Source organism: Musa acuminata, chromosome BXJ2-5, assembly GCF_036884655.1.
Source record: "Musa acuminata AAA Group cultivar baxijiao chromosome BXJ2-5, Cavendish_Baxijiao_AAA, whole genome shotgun sequence".
Taxonomy (NCBI): domain Eukaryota; kingdom Viridiplantae; phylum Streptophyta; class Magnoliopsida; order Zingiberales; family Musaceae; genus Musa; species Musa acuminata.
In genome coordinates, this window is record NC_088342.1 from 45,959,154 (window position 1) to 45,977,152 (window position 17,999).

Here is a 17,999-nt window from a genome sequence, read left to right on the forward strand (position 1 = left end):
AACCTGGCCTTGGCTCATTGGGCTACACTTGACCCGTGACTGCCTCTTGGGGTTTTATTCCTCCCGTGGAGAAGCCGCAAAAGGGCACAGAAGGGTTCGGCCGCCGGAAGGGGAAGGAGATGGCGAGCGAAGAGGAGAGCACGGTGAAAGAGCCTCTCGATCTCATCAGGCTCAGCCTCGACGAGCGCATCTACGTCAAGCTCCGCTCCGACCGCGAGCTACGAGGAAAACTTCACGTAAATTACCCATCTCTGAGACTTGCTCCTAATCCCACTGTTCGATTCCTTTCTTTTTCTTTGGATCGTCATCGCCAGCGGTGGTGGTTGTTTGGACTTTTAGTTTGTAGTCTATTCTCTTCTTTTTCCTCCTCCTTTTTCACTGATTATTTGTTGCTGCAACAATCTAGGGTTACATGCGTGAATTGGATCTTAGTCCTGCAGAAGCGTGACGAGGTCTTTCTTTTCTATGTTTTGTGGGTTTTATATATGAATAAACGTTGAGATGACGTACTTTGACTCAATGGAAATTATGAGAAGAAATATCGCAGCACTTTTTAGCCGAGGGCAGGAATTGGTTCCCAATTTGGTTTTAGTCTTTGAATCACAGCCCTAAATTACTCCAGAAAATTGAATCCTCGTGGATTCAGAGTTTGCTTACTTGGCCAACCAACTTCTCTCATGTGTATCTCGATTCATTGTAGGGGATTAAAATAAGCTTTTTTTTAATGGAAAGAAGGATATGGAAATCTGTTATCCTATTGAGGCTGTTTCTAGTTTCTTGAGGTCTTCGGTGTTACACATTGAGTTATAACTTGTTGACTAGTAAAACCTTGTGGTTTTCCTTTGGGATCTTTGATGTTAAACTTTTGTTATAATTTGTTGACTTGTGGAAAATTGTGGTTTTGAATCTCAAAGACTGCATGAGGGTCCTTTTGATATGTTCAAATATTGAAGTGTCCATGAGCTAGGGATTTTTGTTCCAAATATGTAAAACAAAACTATGTTGCTCCTCCCTTATCATTTTTTTTTTCCACTTCAATGAGTTTTCAATGGTTACCTCTTATTTTAAGTTGGTGTGGAGAACTGGATTGACTTCATTTATTTGTAATCTGGATATTTTAAAACACAATCATTTATTTCATAGGCAAAAGATTGTCAATTGGATTCTAAATTCTTGGAACTTAATTATTCACGACACATATGTGTCCGTGTTCTCCACCCTCTTCTTCACAAACTCCATATGTCATTCCGTGCTCATGCTGATTCCATTTTCATCTGCCCTTTTCACATACCATCCCCTACATGCATACCATGGTTCTGTGCTTATATATGGAGAACTTATCTTGTATTTAAATATCCATATATAAGATATTCCAAACTCTGTTGATTCCATGGGCATTGCATGGACTTTAACTCAAATCTTTTGTCATAGATATTCATGCTTATAATTTTTCATTCGTCTAAGTACCAATGATCTATTTAACTTTTCGTTAACTATCTGTCCTTGTTCTTAAAGTTTTACACTCTTTAATTTAAATTTTTTTCTCTTTATGTTTTCTGTGCATCAAATCGGTTTTAAATTACTTTGTTATGGAAAAAAAATGGAGTTATGTGCTGCTTTAGACGATTTATAGTTGGTCATTTAGGTAATTGAAAAAGGAAATCTTTGTCATTCCCTTCCCATCGGTTAATCTTTTTCTATTTCCATTTGCATAGAAGCTTCAAAATGATTGTTGCACTAAGTTTGGTTTCACACAACTCTATAATTTTTCTTTTCTTTTGCCTCAGTACAAACACTTATAAGTTACCAAATATTCCCTTTATTTAATCCTCACCTGCAATGTTGTAGCATAGCCATTTGAATTTCAAGATGACTATTGCTTCTTAATGAATGGCTTAAATTCAATTTACATGCAGTGACTATATCTGTGGAAACTCTTACTATTTGTTGTTAACTTATTCATTTCATGCTCTTACGTGTACTGAGTTTTCTTCTGTTTCAGGCTTATGACCAACATTTGAACATGATACTCGGGGATGTTGAAGAGATAATAACTTCTGTGGAAATTGATGATGAGACTTATGAAGAGATTGTTCGCGTAAGTTACTCCTGCTTGTATCTATTTTTCCCTTCTCAAATCCAAGATGATAACCGTCCCATCCAACAAAGAAGAAGTGCTAATATATAAGATTATCCAAGCATGTCATTTTTGACTTTCTATAGTCTGACTTAGTAAAATTTTATTTACTTATCCTATTCTGCTTCTAGTGAGTTATTTACCTATCCGATTATGATTCTAGTACTTATTTGGTTATGATTCTAGTATGTTATACCAAGAAAATTAAAAAAATAAAATAAAATTCCATCCATATTAGGATCACGTATTTCACACAAGCATGCTGAGTCTCATGCATATGGATATACCTGAACTTCATGCTTGAACATACATACATGATATGACAAACACTAGCATTTAGAAGGGTTCAGGAGGAAGGTATGTTATTGGAGGCAGGGAAAAAATAAATCCAGATTTGTGGAATCTGGGGAGAAATTAAGTGGAATAGACGGGAGGCAGCAGGAGAATGTTGATGGGGTACAGTAAAAATAAACATATAGAAAAGGGAGAATTGTTTATCGGGGTTGGTCAAGGTGGAACGGTCATTTGTGCTGTACATTGATCAAGTAGAAATTTTTTTATCTCTGCTCTTCAAATTGATCATACATGATATTTTGGGCCCATTTCCGACTAGGGTTGTGTTTTAACAAATTTGAATGTTCAATCCCCACGAACAATTGTAACATTTTTTGGTGGAGCCATTATGCCTAGTATTTTGCATAATTACATCAAAAAACTGGTATAGGTGTCTCAAGACACACATTCTCAACTTTGAGATTCTGAAGTACTTGTATCTTAATTATCTCTTTAATCAAATCGTAGAAGTTGTTTTTATTTATTGGATCTGCTTCATTTCTTCTGATCCTTAATGAATTATTCCGTTTCTTTTTGCAGACCACCAGACGAACTGTCCCATTTCTTTTTGTCCGAGGTGATGGAGTCATTCTAGTTTCTCCACCTCTTAGGACCGCATGAGCTCCTGACGAAGTATATGCCTTCGCCATGCACAATTTCGTGATCAGTTATCAGTAGTAAACTATTCACAATAGCTGTCTCCATGGCGTGTTTTTGAGTCAGGTTAAATGTTTGTGGTGAGACCTCGTTCTCCAGTTTTAGTGGAACAGCTGAATTTAGTTGTGCATCATGCAAGCAATTATTATGGTTGTCTGCATATTTATGGTATCAAGCAAGTTGTTGTTGGTAATGTTCATTGGTTCATTGCAACTGACCTGATGTTTTTGCTTCAATTGCTATAATCTTTATATGCAGAATTTATGTATGTTGAGGGTCATTTACCACCATTTGTCTTTGCCGTGCTTGAGCTTGTCTCGACTGTCGACTCTCACTCGATATGACATGAACAGGACTACATTCAAGCATTGCATACATAACATGCTGAACATATCTTTTATATTATTACCCCTGTTGCAATGAAAACATTCTCATTGCTTTGGGCACTGTTGTCTTAGACACCAACAGAAAGAATAAGACAGTAACATAGCTTGATTCTTAGACTTACATCAAGCATTATTTTTGCATCATGTAAGCAAATAACCTAAAGACTTAGTTTATCTGAAGACACCACTTCATACCTGGTGCAGAATATAGTAGTAACAAAGCCAATAACAATGTCCTCCACAATGGTAGAGGCTGAAGACATGGAGGTCATCCACTGATGGACTTCAGTCAGGCCTTGTTCGCCTTCAGAACCTTCGCCTTCTCCCACGTGAAGTCAGGATCGTCACGGCCAAAATGCCCATAGGCCGCAGTCTTCTGGTACCTCAAGTTGCCACCCCTCTTCAGGTCGAGGTTGATGGCGATCATCCCCGGCCTGAAGTCGAAGTTCTCCTTGATCAGTACCAGTATATCTTGATCGGCTATCTTCCCCGTCTTATAGGTGTCCACGAACACCGACAGCGGCTCTGGCACGCCGATGGCGTATGAGATCTGCACGATGCACCTCCGGGCCAGCCCAGAAGCCACCACGCTCTTGGCGGCCTGCCTCGCGATGTAGGCGCCGCTGCGGTCCACCTTGGTCGGATCCTTCCCCGAGAACGCGCCGCCGCCGTGCGCGCCCCACCCGCCGTAGGTGTCGATGATGATCTTTCTTCCTGTCAGGCCTGCGTCGCCGTGAGGCCCGCCTATGACGAATCGGCCCGACGGGTTCAGGTGGAAGATGGTCCGGTCGTCGATGTACTTGGCAGGGATGACCGGTTTGATGACGTGCTCTTTCAGGTCGGCGGCGATTTGCTCGTTGGTGACCGACTCGTCGTGCTGGGTGGAGATGAGGACGGTGTGCACCCGGACGGGCACCATGGCGCCGCCATCGTTCCGGTACTCGACGGTCACCTGCGTCTTCCCGTCCGGCCTGACCCACGGGCAGGTCTTGTTCTTGCGCACCTCCGTGAGCCGGGCGCCGATCTTGGTGGCCAGGACGTGGGTCAGCGGCATCAGCTCCGCGGTCTCGTCCGTGGCGTATCCGAACATGTGGCCCTGGTCACCGGCGCCGATCTCCTCCGGCTTCTTCGTCAGGTGCCCGTGCACGCCCTGGGCGATGTCGGGGCTCTGCTCCTCGATGTTGACCAGCACCTTGCAGCGGTCGGCGTCGAGGCCGACGTCCGCGGAGACGAAACCGATGCCGCGGCAGGTATCGCGCACGATCTTCTCGTAGTTGACCTTGGCCTTGGTGGTGATCTCACCGAACACCATGACCATGTTCGTTTTGGTGCAGGTCTCGCAGGCCACCTTGCTCTCAGGGTCCTGTTCCAAGCAGGCATCGAGTATGGCGTCGGAGACTTGGTCGCAGAGCTTGTCGGGGTGGCCCTCATTGACGGACTCCGAAGTGAACAGAAAGGTATCCATCTGCACATTATAAACACAGTCATCGGCCATCAATGAGAACTACAAAGCACACACAAACCAACCTTATTGAGAGAGAGAGAGTTAGAGCTCGTCTTCCTTGGCGTTGGAGAACAAAGTAAGAGAGGAGGACTTATAAGTAGGAAGAAGAAGTCCCCACTAAAAAGGGGGAAGGATGCTTTAAACCGTGCATAAGATCCCGTGCGACTCGCTCCTTCTTCACCTCTTCTTGCCCAATTAGTAACTTGTCCCATACCGAAGCCACCCATCGGGATACCCTTTCTCGGATTGGTGGAAAGGTTACACGTGGGTGTGTGTTCATTACGGATTTGTGAGGAAGTGACGTCGCAGCTATCTGTTAGTGAGTTGGATCGGGATCGGGTGCAATCCGAGAATGTCTCTATTGTCATCCACGTCCGATGTTGAAACAGCTGACAACCATACATTGGCTCCTCTGTCTCAGGAGGAGAGAGAGTTTTGACTAAATCCATCTAAATAGCGGACCACTAAGTGTTTATATTATATTATATATATATATATTATATAACCTAAGATTAAGACAGTTAATCTTCACATTGTGGTGTTTTTGGGAGGATATGTTATAAATATAAATATATATATATATACATATATATATATATGTATATATATATATATATACATATATATATATATATATATATATATGTTTCTTTATTAAGACAGATGGATAAACGATTGAGATCAAAAGCAGGAATGGGATGGACGGTTGAGGGCTTATGGGTTGGATCTCAACCATAAATAACGGAAATGTTGAAGGACGAGGCGCAGCCTCCCGCCCTCTCCTCACGTCACGCCAGCGACCCGCTCGGCGCGGCGAACCCGATCCGCCATCCTATAAAGCCCCTCCCCCCACAACCTCCCTCTCAGTCTCTCACTGGCGAAGGCATCCTTCGGAGCCGCGACCATCTCTTGCCGACCTCTTTAGGGTTTTGATTTCTTCCGCCTCGAGGTAAACTGCGATGCCTTCCTCTTTATTGTTTCTTCTCCACCTGCTCTCGATCTTGACTTGATTCGAGGCGGATCTGTTGCTCGGTTCATGGATTCGTGAATCGCTGGTTTGGAAGGATTGTCTTTCTTCCATTTATTTGTTCGACCTAACCCACATGTAATCATGATCGGTGAGCATCGCGATGTTATTCTTGATCCAATAGAACTATTCTTGGCGTTTGGTTGGAGAAACTAGATGAACGATGGACTCCCCTGATTCTGGGTTTGTTGATCTGACCGAAGAGAATGATTTGGGATGCGGCGACGGATGTTTGGCGTCCTGGATCCACATTTCCACTCTTCGTTTCCTCCTTACTCTTTTGAGATATCACTCTCACGTTTATGTAGCTTTTGGGGTCAGTGATTCTGGAAGTATTGGCATGTTGGAATCGTGTTTATCGATTGAATAAGGGGAACATAAGGATTCATTTCCATGAGCTCTTTTTTTACACGATGATACCATCTGCGCAATTTCCAAGCATGACAAAGTCCAAATAATGAATGTAAACCTAGTTAGAAGATTATAAGCTTGCCTATATAGTAGTGATAACCAGCTCTGCTAACATACATAGACTCTTCTGATAAGCTTTTCATCTTCTCAAGTTTTAGATATTTTACATAGATGCATGTTGCTGCCTTTCTGGGATTTTAAATGATACATGAAACAGCCCTGAAGATGATCCGAAGCACATTTGATCTAATACCAAGACCATTTCTCACAAGAGTGTTACTGCAGAATGAAAGAGGTTGCTCTACAATTTAATTACAGACCATAAAAAAGGTAAAAACAAAAACGCATGAGAAGTGTAGGAAACAAAAAGGACAACTAAATAATCTTCTCAAGTGACCAAGCTTTAATTCACCTTTGGATTCGTTGACAACACAAAACAGGAGTTTTAATGGCGAGAAAACTATATCCGGTAAGGTGAAGTTCTAAAGTGTTGGACTTATAAAACAAAATAATAGATAATTTTCCTAATTGCAAGTTAACTGTTCTACCTTATAGGCTACCATATATGGCAGTAGCTCAGAGATCAGTCATTTTTTGAGGTAGGAAAAATTATGTGTTGAATCTTCTGTTTTTGGCCAGGAAATTTTTTATTTGCAAACCGGGCTAAGGTATAAATCTCTTCAAATACTATATTTATATTTTTAAGAGTTTACATAAAGAAACTTTTAATATGAGTACGTTCTAAAGGTGCAATAACATGCTGTGACCTGCTTTTCATTGTAGAAATATGAGTGAAGGGGATGAGACTGCATCAACAGAGAATCACGCAGCTCCACAGCTGAATGAAAGGATTCTATCATCTATGTCAAGGAGATCAGTAGCTGCACATCCTTGGCATGATCTTGAAATAGGTTATTACCTGATTCAAGAATAGCAGTAACATGTGCATCTGGTAATTTGAAACAGCCTAATTTTTCTGACTAAACTGCAGGTCCCGGTGCTCCTGGTGTGTTCAATGTTGTAAGTATTCTTTGAACTGATACCATGTATGTTCCTCACATGAAACCAAATCAAATGTCAAAGATGAAAATAGTGGTTTTACTAGACAAATGACAACTGATGCCAGGTATTGGGCACTCATCAATGTCATCAATTTTATTATGGGCTTCTTGAGAAATGCTGCTTTGGTAGAAAGATGGAGCTTTAGAGTACTTTTTTCTTATCGTTTTAACAACAGATGAATAAAAGTTGAGTGGGAAGAAGTTGAGAAGAAAAAGCCTGCATTAGTCTTAAAAGAGGATTATGCTGCATTGTTTGTGCTAGCAAGTACCAATACCCTAAGTGAAACTAAAGATAGAATACTAACACCAGCAGGTAGGTAGATATTAACTAAAAAAAAAAAAAAACAAAAGCCATGTATAATTTTCTAAGAGACTGCACTAATTTACATGACTTGATCAATAGTCTATTATTTCACTCACTATTGCTCTTTATTTTTTCAAATAATTTCATAAGATGCTGTAGTTATCTAGTTGATGTTATTTGTTGACATAGGTGGTGGAGATTACCAAAGGAAGTAAAGTTAAATATGAACTTGACAAGAAGACAGGGCTAATTAAGGTGTGTATATCCTCTTACAACAATCTCCTATATTTGAATCCAACAAGATTCTGATGAGCAAATTTCTCATTCCTTTTATGTGGACTCTTTTTATCTATTATTCTATTGTCCAATGTCTTTTTGCTGATACTACCCAACCGCTGGATGCTTCCCAGGTGGATCGGATCCTGTACTCATCAGTAGTCTACCCTCATAATTATGGTTTCATTCCTCGCACACTTTGTGAAGACAGTGACCCACTGGATGTTTTGGTTCTGATGCAGGTTACATGGAATCCTACTTCTTAAAGCCATTGAAATCTATTACTGTAGATGTGCTGCTTTTTCTGACTCTTCTTTTATGATGCCAATGCTCACTAGTAACTGCTTTTTTTTAAATTAATGGCAGTAATATTTATTTCTTGTATAATCAAACATTTGGCCAGGAACCAGTTCTACCTGGATGCTTTCTACGAGCCAGGGCCATTGGTCTTATGCCTATGATTGATCAGGTAGAGATTTGAATGTAAAATAAGCTGTGTATATTATTACTACTCTAAAGCAAGACTAAGACCAGTAGTGTGCTTGGAACTCAGGGGGAGAAAGATGATAAGATCATCGCAGTTTGTGCTGATGATCCTGAGTATCGTCACTTCAATGACCTCAATGAGTTGTCCCCTCATCGTCTTAATGAGATTCGGCGCTTCTTTGAAGACTGTATCCTATCAAGCCCATTTCTTTTATGTATCTTTCAAGCTTTACATCAGGGGAAAAAAATTTGCTATAATCCTTGACAAGTTCTTCAGACAAAAAGAATGAGAACAAAGAGGTTGCAGTCAATGAATTCTTGCCTGCAAACACTGCTCGAGAAGCCATCCAACACTCAATGTAAGTTGGCTCAAATATAATGTACCAGCAAAAGAAACGTGAAATTGTTGCCCAATGAATACTGTTCCAGTTTGTAAAACTCCTCATGATAAATAATAGCTTATGTTGACAGGTTGATTTTGGTGTCTAATGAAGTTGACGTTGAATACTTGCAGGGATCTTTATGCTCAGTATATCCTGCATACCTTGAGGCGGTAGACTGGTCGCCACCCTGTTTTCAATACTGCTTCCGTGCATGGTGAAATGGAAGGCTAAGATTATCCTATCATTTATCTTATGATTTTTGTGGCTTAAGCAAAATTAAGCATCGAATCTTCGTTTTTGAGTTTATGTTGATTAAGTTTTTCTCGTCTCCGGCCGAGCTGCTGGGATTGGGTTGAATATTGCAATAAGATGATCAAGTATTTGCCTTATTTTTATACACCATAAGAGTTCCAAGAATCACATAAGCAATACATTTTTCAGATACAAGATAAAGCTGCATGGTTGTGGTGGTGATGATTATACTTTCTATTACCAACTAGAGGAATATTTAATGCCTATTTTTCGCTACTAGCTGCTTCTTCTTCTTTTTTTTCTTTTACTTTGACTTTGTGAGATGACATTTAATCTGCCAGTAAAATATCTCCTAACAGTGACCCAAGTCCTGGATTTAGCAGGGAAGTTTGTGAACGGATTGGTCCTTGTATTATATTTTAATTATGTTTTTGGCTTCTATTAAATGGGATGGAATGATATATGATATCATACTAGTTCTGTAAATTATTGATATCACTATTGGATCAATATATAAAACTTTGGTTGTTATTTGACTTGGCAGGTGCTAAACAATCAAAATATGGAAGCAAATTTGTAAACAATCATCTGATAGCTTAAAAGTACTTCTGTTGATTTCTTTCTTTGGCAGGAGAATTCAAAACCTCCCAAGTTTTGAAAGAGAGTCATTTAAGTTAATGTTTTCATTTTGTGTCTTATAATGATATATAATTGAGATTTATTTTTAATATATTCGTATTTCACATTATGGTTAACATCCATTAGATTAAGAATGATAATCGAAAATATCTCCTTTTCATAATTATAGATACCACCTTTCCCTAAAGTATTATTTAGATTTCCACTATTAAACAAAATGAATACATTGTTTTTATCCAACAACATCTTCTCTAACATGATGTATATACATGGGATGATAAATTCACAAGTATCTGGTGCTCATGCATGTCAAACCCAAATTGGCTTCCAAGGAAAGGAAAATGATTTTGACCAATGCAATTGGAGTTGCATTAGTTCAATTACCAAGCTTAACACAAGCGCTTGTTGCAAGTTTTGCTTCTATGTTTACAGGTGAGAAGATTGATGATCATTACATGTTACAAGACCAGTTGAATCTAAGATAAACATCTTTAGGTTAAGCATTGTTCTCCTCGGCCGCATGGAGTGCTTTGATTTCCTCCACATCATCATAGCTGCCAAGAAAGATTGGGGATCTCTGGTGAATCTTTGTGGGAACCAAGTCAAGAGCCTGCATGAAACAAGAATCAACTTGTGATAGCGCATCAGGTACTATCTATTTACATCACCATATCAGCTAGACTGGTGGTATACCATTATTGTTCACAAATTTCTACTTCCATAGCATATGGATGATAAGTGGAATGTGAGATGAGAATGCATGCATTGCCATGTTGTATACAAAAACTTGTTACTGTGCAGTGAAATGCTGTTTGATGAGTCCATGTCGATCATTAAGTCAATCCATTAGTTTGCTTCTCTTATTTCTTCCTGCTCTGGTCCTCTGGAGTTGTTCAATTTACAGTTCAACCTTAGCCAGTGATGAGGATAGTAATTATGATAAGATTCGGCTGACGTCAACCGACGCCTCACGCCTCGATCGGCACGACTGCACTCGGTCAACCGAACCGGAACACCGGCCGAGGTGCATTAACGCCTACTCAGGCTCGGTTCTTCACGCCACGCCAACGCCCATGTCAGACGCTATCAGCCTGCCTCCTGCAAGCGGGCACATCAAACAACAGTAAGCTTCCCTATAAATATCCTCTCGTTTACCAGAGAGAGGGGGGGAGATAGACGCAAAACAACTTCTTCATCTGAATCCTCCTCCACTATCAACTAACTTGATCGTCGGAGGGGTCGGGTCGAGCACCCCGACCCGACCTTTGTGCAGGTGCGAAGCCGAGGGTCCCCGCCGGACGTGCAGACGAGGAGTCCCTGCCCGGAGGAAACGGCGACCCCGTCCCGATCGGACCATCGCACCAGACCGACTCCGCGGGCTCGAGAAACGCCCCGGAGAGATCCCCGTCGTCCGGACCCGAAACGAGTCGCGTCGGCCCCGAGGCCACGGCTCCCGGTTGTTTACACCAACATTTTGGCGCTAGAAGGAGGGCCTGGAATGTCGGGTGATCACCCGAACGGCTCAGACTGCCCGAGTCCATCTCAACGCGGCCTGCCCGCCTGAGTCACATCCTTCAGCCTTTGCCAGATCCCTCGGACATAGACTACTGAGCCCACCTCAGGGCGGCTTGCCTGCTTGAGTCGTGTCCCTCGGCCCGAGCCACGTCCCTCGACCACAGATTGTCGGAACCCACCTCAGGACGGCCTGCCCGCCTGAGTCGTGTCCCTCGACCATAGACTGCTGAGCCCACCTCAGGGCGACTTGCCCACCTGAGTCGTGTCCCTCGGCCTGAGCCACGTCCCTCGGCCACAGATTGCCCGAACCCAATTCAGGACGGCCTGCCCGCTTGAGTCGTGTCCCTCGGCCATAGACTGCTGAGCCCACCTCAGGGCGGCTTTCCCGCCTAAGTCGTGTCCCTCGGCCTTTGCCATATCCCTCGGTCGTAGACTGCCGAGCCCCCCTTAGGGCGGCCTGCTGCCCGAGACCACGCCTGCGCGGTCTGCCCGCCTACGTCGTGCTCCTCGGCCACATGATGCCTGAGACCACACCCGCGCGGCCTGCCCGCCTGCGTCGTGCTCCTCGGCCCCATGCTCCCCAAGACACACCTGCGCGGCCAGCCCGCCTACGTCGTGCTCCTCGGCTTCATGTTCTCGAGACACACCTGCGCGGCCAACCCGCCTGCGTCGTGCTCCTCGGCTCCATGCTCCCCGAGACACACCTACGCGGCCAGCCCGCCTGCGTCGTGCTCCTCGGCTCCATGTTCTCGAGACACACCTGCGCGGCCAGCCCGCCTGCGTTGTGCTCCTCGGCTCCATGCTCCTCGGGACACACCTGCGCGGCCAGCCCGCCTGCATCGTGCTCCTCGGCCCCTTGACCCGAGACACACCTGCGCGCCAGCCCGCCTGCGTCGTGCTCCTCGGCTCCATGCTCCCCGGGACACACCTGCGCGACCAGCCCGCCTGCGTCGTGCTCCTCGGCTCCTCGACCCCTTGACCCGAGACACGCCTGCAGCCCGCCTGCGCCGTGCTCCTCGGTTCCATGCTCCCCGAGACCACACCTGCGCGGCATGCCCGCTTGCGTCGTGCTCCTTGACCCCATGCTCCCCGAGACACACCTGCGCGGCCAGCCCGCCTGCGTCGTGCTCCTCGACTCCATGGTCCCCGGGACACACCTGCGCGGCCAGCCCGCCTGCGTCGTGCTCCTCGGCTCCTCGGCCCCTTGACCCGAGACACGCCTGCAGCCCGCCTGCGCCGTGCTCCTCGGTTCCATGCTCCCCGAGACCACAATTGTGCGGCCTGCCCGCCTACGTCGTGCTCCTCGGCTCCATGCTCCCCGAGATCACACCTGCGCGGTCAGCCCGTCTGCGTCGTGCTCCTCAGCTCCGTGTCCCGAGACACACCTACGCGGCCAGCCCGCCTGCGCCGTGCTCCTCGGCTCCATGCTCCCCGAGACACACCTGCGCGGCCAGCCCGCCTGCGTCGTGCTCCTCGACTCCATGCTCCCCGAGACCGCACCTGCGCGACCAGCCCGCTTGCGTCGTGCTCCTCGACTCCATGCTCCCCGAGACCGCACCTGCGCGACCAGCCCACCTGAAAGCTGAAGCTATGCCTCGAACTCCCGTTACAACGACTGACGCATAGCTTCTTTCCGGGGGGGAATATGATGAGGATAGTAATTATGATAAGACTCGGCTGACGTCAGCCGATGCCTCACGCCTTGATCGGCGTGACTGCACTCGATCAACCGAACCGGAACACCGGCCGAGACGCATTAACGCCTACTTAGGTTCGGTTCTTCACGCCACGCCAACGCCCATGTCAGACGCTATCAGCCTGCCTCTTGCAGGCGGGCAAATCAAACAACAGTAAGCTTCCCTATAAATATCCTCTCGTTCATCAGAGAGAGGGGGGGAGATAGACGCAAAACAACTTCTTCATCTGAATCCCCCTCCACTATCAACTAACTTGATTGTCGGAGGGGTCGGGCCGAGCACCCCGACCCGACCTTTGTGCAGGTGCGAAGCCGAGGGTCCCCGCCGGACGCGCGGACGAGGAGTTCCTGCCCGGAGGAAATGGCGACCCCGTCCCGATCGGACCATCGCACCATACTGACCACCTCGGCAGGCTCGAGGAACGCCCCTGGGAGATCCCCGTCGTCCGGACCCGAACCGAGCCGCGTCGGCCCCGAGGCCACGGCTCCATGTTGTTTACACCAACAGCCAGTAAGAAGGTACATGTCCATGGGATCCCTATTATGACCTTGCTTAAGGTTCCATAGGCTGTGTCACAGATTTTTATCTGTAAAGGTGTATATCCAAACAGTGATTAGGTGATGATGTAAATCAAATCTGTGCCAGGGACCCAAAACAAGGACCCACTGACTGCATGTGGAAACATGTTGTATGAGAATGAACATGATTGATAGAGATGAAACTGTATAGGAATAGCTTTACAAAGCAGAACATGAAGCTTGACATAATATGTAGTTATGTTGAACATAGTAGCAGATGTGGATGTGAAATGTTCATACCCTTAGCTTTCCTGTAAAAGCTTGACCACCTGCTTGTTCCTGACATAGGGAAGACTTCATATAGCACACTGTTCCAACAAGAAACACAGCTTTCATGCAAGTTCATAGGGAATAAAGTATATGAAATGATGTTCCCCTATGATCCTAGATGAATACATACTGTAGTTTTCCATTTGGGCTCTTCTTGTCTGCCGGGTATAGGACGATGCCTCCATAAAACAGGGTACGATGTTCATCAGCAACCATGCTATGGACAATAGACTATGTGATTAGAAACAAAAAAATATGAATAAATTATGTAACCTATCTTTTTGCATCAAACAATATCAATTATGAGAGTCAGTTTACTTGTTGTATGTGAATTATACTGGTTCTCCACCAAATAACCAAGTACGTCATTTATAGGACAAGTGTTCGGTTCTCCGTTAAAGCATGCTAATACTGATAATTATGGGGGATGGCTATAACTCAGAGAAACATACTACTGATGCATTAATTAGAACCTCAATAATTCATTGAGCTCCTGAGGTGGTTAAATGAGCAAACACCTTCCGATGTATCGCAGAGATTTTGGGGAAGAGCCATCCTTGGGGAACTTGCAGTTCTCCACATGCCTAACAATCAATGAATGATGAGGAATTCTTATCAAAAGAACCTTGTCAAGTTCAGTAAGTTGTGATGCATACTTTGCTGTAGGCCCATCCCAATTCTTGACATTTCCTTCATTCACTGAGTATGCTTTGCCCTTTCTTTGGTATCTACAACAAAATATCAATTATAATGTGTGTTATGTGTTTCATGCAAAAACAGAAATAAGATTATTCCTGGAAGCTGCAACTAAAAGAGCAGGTTATGTTATTATACATCATCTCATCTCTAATGAATGAATTTTAGATGAGTAATTTGGATCAAGAAAAACCTTGATATCTGGATGAGTCAGTATGAATTCCCCCAGAGAAGGATCTAAAGTGAAACCATTCACACCACTCCCAGTGCTCACTACAAGCTGCACCAAATAGAGATTCTGATATGAGACAGCAATCAAAGCAAAACAAATGACACACTGCAAAAGCAGAGAATAAGAAAGAATTTGTAAGAGAAAGATCCACACTTTGATATGGAATAAGAATTAGGCTCAGAGATCAGTAACCACAAGAGGTCATATATAAGTGTTTAAAGACGATCTCTTGTTTTCAGCAGATTGCTAATTTGTGTGATGGAAACCATATGATATATTCTTTTTTGTGCTTATCACGATGATGTGTGACAGTTGAATCATATCAAGAGAAAGAACTATGGAGCCGTACCGTTCCAATGGAGACGCCGCCAATCGATGTTGGAGGAAGATCGTTCAATGAGGGCAAATCGAAGGCAGCAACACACCTTCCCTGCAGTGGTGGATCCACAAAAGTGGCCTCGTCATCCTCTTCCGACACCGGAATGCACTGCGAAGCAGATCGAATCCGGATCGGGAAGGGGAGACACGAAATCATCATTGGCGTAGAATGCTCTTGACGACTCATACAGTGCGGCCGCCGCTTATCAAAGCCTTGACGAAGAGTTCGTTGGAGAGCACGTCCAGCTTCTTCTGCTCTTCGCCCTGGGAAGGGCAATCGCAGCAGTAAAGATCAGAATCCCCAATGCCAACTCAACCTCCTCGCCCCCAAATATCGAGATCCTTCGAAGCTCGCCTGCACATTCGTCTCCCCGGCGAGCCCGATGAGCTTAGCAAGCCCGGCCTGTTCGAACAAGAGCCAGAGAAATCATGACGAAAGAGGCGAATCGATTGCATTCCGATTCGATGAGAGGAGGCGAGGGCGGGGCGCGGAGACTTTGGTGTCGGTGAGATTGTAGGCGATGAGTTCCGCATAGGTTCTGTACGGAATTATTGTTGTCTTCTATCAATCGTTATACTTTGTACTCGCCCTTATTGATTTGAGATTTCCTCGTACGAGTTTTTTTATCTCAAAAAGTTTTTATTAGTCTGATAGAGTTCCTCTAGACTCATCATTTTAAGAACATCAAGATGAGTTTTTATAGTTGGAAAACTCTTGTTATGGTTTCTCTTTTCGATTGATTCTTTGGATTGTATTCTTCTGCTCACGAAGAATAGTCAACTTCTCATTTGTCTTTTATTATCATGCTCTTCTCGAGGGGCTCCAACAACTTGAGAGTGGGCTTATACTTATGGTCTAAATGCAGTTACTTAGGGCAATAGTCTAGTTTGTCCTATCTTGTTTGATTTATCACGGATTATGAACTTTCACTATTTACTTGAATTGTTTGTTTGTTTTGATACCATAATATCACAGACTTAGTTAGAATTGTCTAAGTTGTGAAGCACCCATATGTTATCCATCCACAAAGAATCAACCTAATTATAACCTCACTCCGGTCCTGAAGAACCTCTAAAAAGATAAATTGATTAGTCCAAAAATAAGCGACAAACAATTCCCGATATCTCACAAAGAGGATAACTTTACAAGCAATTCAACAAAGGGGTATAAAAGAAAAAAGAGAAGAAGGAGAAAACAAGAATTTTAGAAGACAGACAATTCCCGACACCTCACAAAGAGGATAACTTTACAAGCAATTCAACAAAAGGGTACAAAAGAGAAAAGAGAAGAAGGAGAAAACAAGAACTTTAGAAGACAAATGAATAATCGCAAGTCGGCAAACAATTGCATCATAGCTTATAGAACTTCACAAGGTTTTGAGATGTAGAGATGGCTAATATTTTATATTACATCACAGCTTACAGAAAAATAGGTCATGACACATGTAAACTAAGTCATTTTTGATAAAAACGCATAAAAAAAAAAAACATGCTACCAAACATATATAAATGTTTCATCAACGAAAGTGTTGTAGGTGCGTGATAATTGTTTATGACAATGTGGTCAAGTACAACTTAGCTCATATAATCAAGCATAACCTAATACGTATGGCCAGGTATAGTCTAACTCGTTTAGTTAGGCATGACCCAGTCTATGTGGCCAAGTATAGCCTAACCTATATGGTCAGACAATGCACAACTCATATGGCCAAGCATGACCCAGCTCATGTGACTAAGCATGATCCAACTCATGTGGTCAAGTATGACCTAGCCTATGTGGTCAGACATTGTCCAACCCATGTGATTAAGTATGACCTAACCCGCAAGTCAAACGTGGCCCAGTTCAGTGATAAGGCTCAACCCAACTTGTGAGTAAAGTTTAGCCCAACCCGTGAAGCTAGGCTCGCTCAACTATGCGACTGGCACTAGAGACATTGTCCAACCTGCCTGAGGGCAAACATGTGTAGCACACATGATTTGTCCAAAGCTCAAGTGAGTCGGTTTGGTCTAAGTAGCATTATGCGATATAATCTAATTTTCTATCTCTTTATTAGTTTAAGCTTATTAGTTGACTAATTCTATATTAACTTGACTAGTTCGAGCTACTTGAAATTAATCAAATTTAAATTAAACTAGTTTATGATAATTTCACATCGATTCTATAAGAATTTAAGGTTGGTTCTAACATATTATAATTAAATTTAGTTTAGTTTAAATCAATTGGACTATTTCAATTAGGATTTTGGTTGATTATGTATCATTGAGAGATTGATGTCTTGTGTCTTTATGATTTGATAAATTTAAAAATTTTACCTAAAGGTATCGTTTAAAAATTATTATTATTATTATTATTAGATTAAATTGATGACATTAATATAATTATTAGTATGTAGTATATGTGACTATGCTAAGTGATCCACATTGAAAGTACAATATATAAAAGGAGCTACGAGTCCATCATAATACGAAGCTACGAATGGACATAGTCTAGTAGGTCATACATTAAGCATAGTCTCTCATAATATTTTATCATACTACTTCTTAGATATATAAATGGATATAAATAAATAATCATGATTGATCATATATCTCTTTTAGGTATAACACATATGTTTGATGCATAATATTATTTATTACATAAGAATTATTATTATTTTTTCTAGTACATGAGTTTCATAATAATTAATATATTATCATCTTATATTAAATTATTAATATATAAATATTGTATATATTAAATTTATTTTTATGAATTTTTAAAATATGATTGCTAATAT

At 43.0% G+C, this 17,999-nt stretch overlaps 3 protein-coding genes and 1 pseudogene across 3 annotated transcripts; 2 read left to right on the plus strand and 2 right to left on the minus strand.

Moving 5' to 3' along the window:
* The first annotated feature begins 42 nt into the window (after positions 1 to 42).
* LOC135613037 (sm-like protein LSM3B) lies at positions 43 to 3,395 on the plus strand. The gene is made up of 3 exons (XM_065109955.1): positions 43 to 236; positions 2,003 to 2,098; positions 3,011 to 3,395. The coding sequence occupies exons 1-3, from the start codon at positions 120 to 122 to the stop codon at positions 3,089 to 3,091; spliced, it is 294 nt and encodes a 97-aa protein (XP_064966027.1). The 5' UTR covers positions 43 to 119; the 3' UTR covers positions 3,092 to 3,395.
* A 386-nt stretch (positions 3,396 to 3,781) lies between these two features.
* LOC135613036 (S-adenosylmethionine synthase 1) lies at positions 3,782 to 5,092 on the minus strand. The gene is made up of 2 exons (XM_065109954.1): positions 5,041 to 5,092; positions 3,782 to 4,978 (listed from the first exon to the last, which is right to left on the minus strand). Exon 2 carries the CDS (start codon positions 4,976 to 4,978, stop codon positions 3,803 to 3,805), a length of 1,176 nt encoding a protein of 391 aa, XP_064966026.1. The 5' UTR covers positions 5,041 to 5,092; the 3' UTR covers positions 3,782 to 3,802.
* Positions 5,093 to 5,688: 596 nt separating this feature from the next.
* On the plus strand, positions 5,689 to 9,362 carry LOC103986364 (soluble inorganic pyrophosphatase). The gene is made up of 9 exons (XM_009404354.3): positions 5,689 to 5,966; positions 7,239 to 7,366; positions 7,447 to 7,475; positions 8,010 to 8,075; positions 8,231 to 8,338; positions 8,500 to 8,565; positions 8,650 to 8,770; positions 8,860 to 8,941; positions 9,097 to 9,362. Exons 1-9 carry the CDS (start codon positions 5,734 to 5,736, stop codon positions 9,137 to 9,139), a joined length of 876 nt encoding a protein of 291 aa, XP_009402629.3. The 5' UTR covers positions 5,689 to 5,733; the 3' UTR covers positions 9,140 to 9,362.
* Positions 9,363 to 9,864: 502 nt separating this feature from the next.
* Positions 9,865 to 15,756, minus strand: LOC103986513 (fructose-1,6-bisphosphatase, cytosolic-like; annotated as a pseudogene).
* Positions 15,757 to 17,999: the final 2,243 nt, after the last annotated feature.

Excerpts from the sequence above, each read along its gene's own strand:
- LOC103986364 (XM_009404354.3), top strand. The coding sequence starts at position 5,734 with ATGGGTTGGATCTCAACCATAAATAACGGAAATGTTGAAGGACGAGGC. Across the intron at positions 8,339-8,499 it reads ATGTTTTGGTTCTGATGCAG|GAACCAGTTCTACCTGGATG; the intron begins GTTACATGGAAT and ends ACATTTGGCCAG. Across the intron at positions 8,771-8,859 it reads TCGGCGCTTCTTTGAAGACT|ACAAAAAGAATGAGAACAAA; the intron begins GTATCCTATCAA and ends CAAGTTCTTCAG.
- LOC135613036 (XM_065109954.1), bottom strand. The coding sequence starts at position 4,978 with ATGGATACCTTTCTGTTCACTTCGGAGTCCGTCAATGAGGGCCACCCC.
- LOC135613037 (XM_065109955.1), top strand. The coding sequence starts at position 120 with ATGGCGAGCGAAGAGGAGAGCACGGTGAAAGAGCCTCTCGATCTCATC. Across the intron at positions 237-2,002 it reads AGCTACGAGGAAAACTTCAC|GCTTATGACCAACATTTGAA; the intron begins GTAAATTACCCA and ends CTTCTGTTTCAG. Across the intron at positions 2,099-3,010 it reads CTTATGAAGAGATTGTTCGC|ACCACCAGACGAACTGTCCC; the intron begins GTAAGTTACTCC and ends TTCTTTTTGCAG.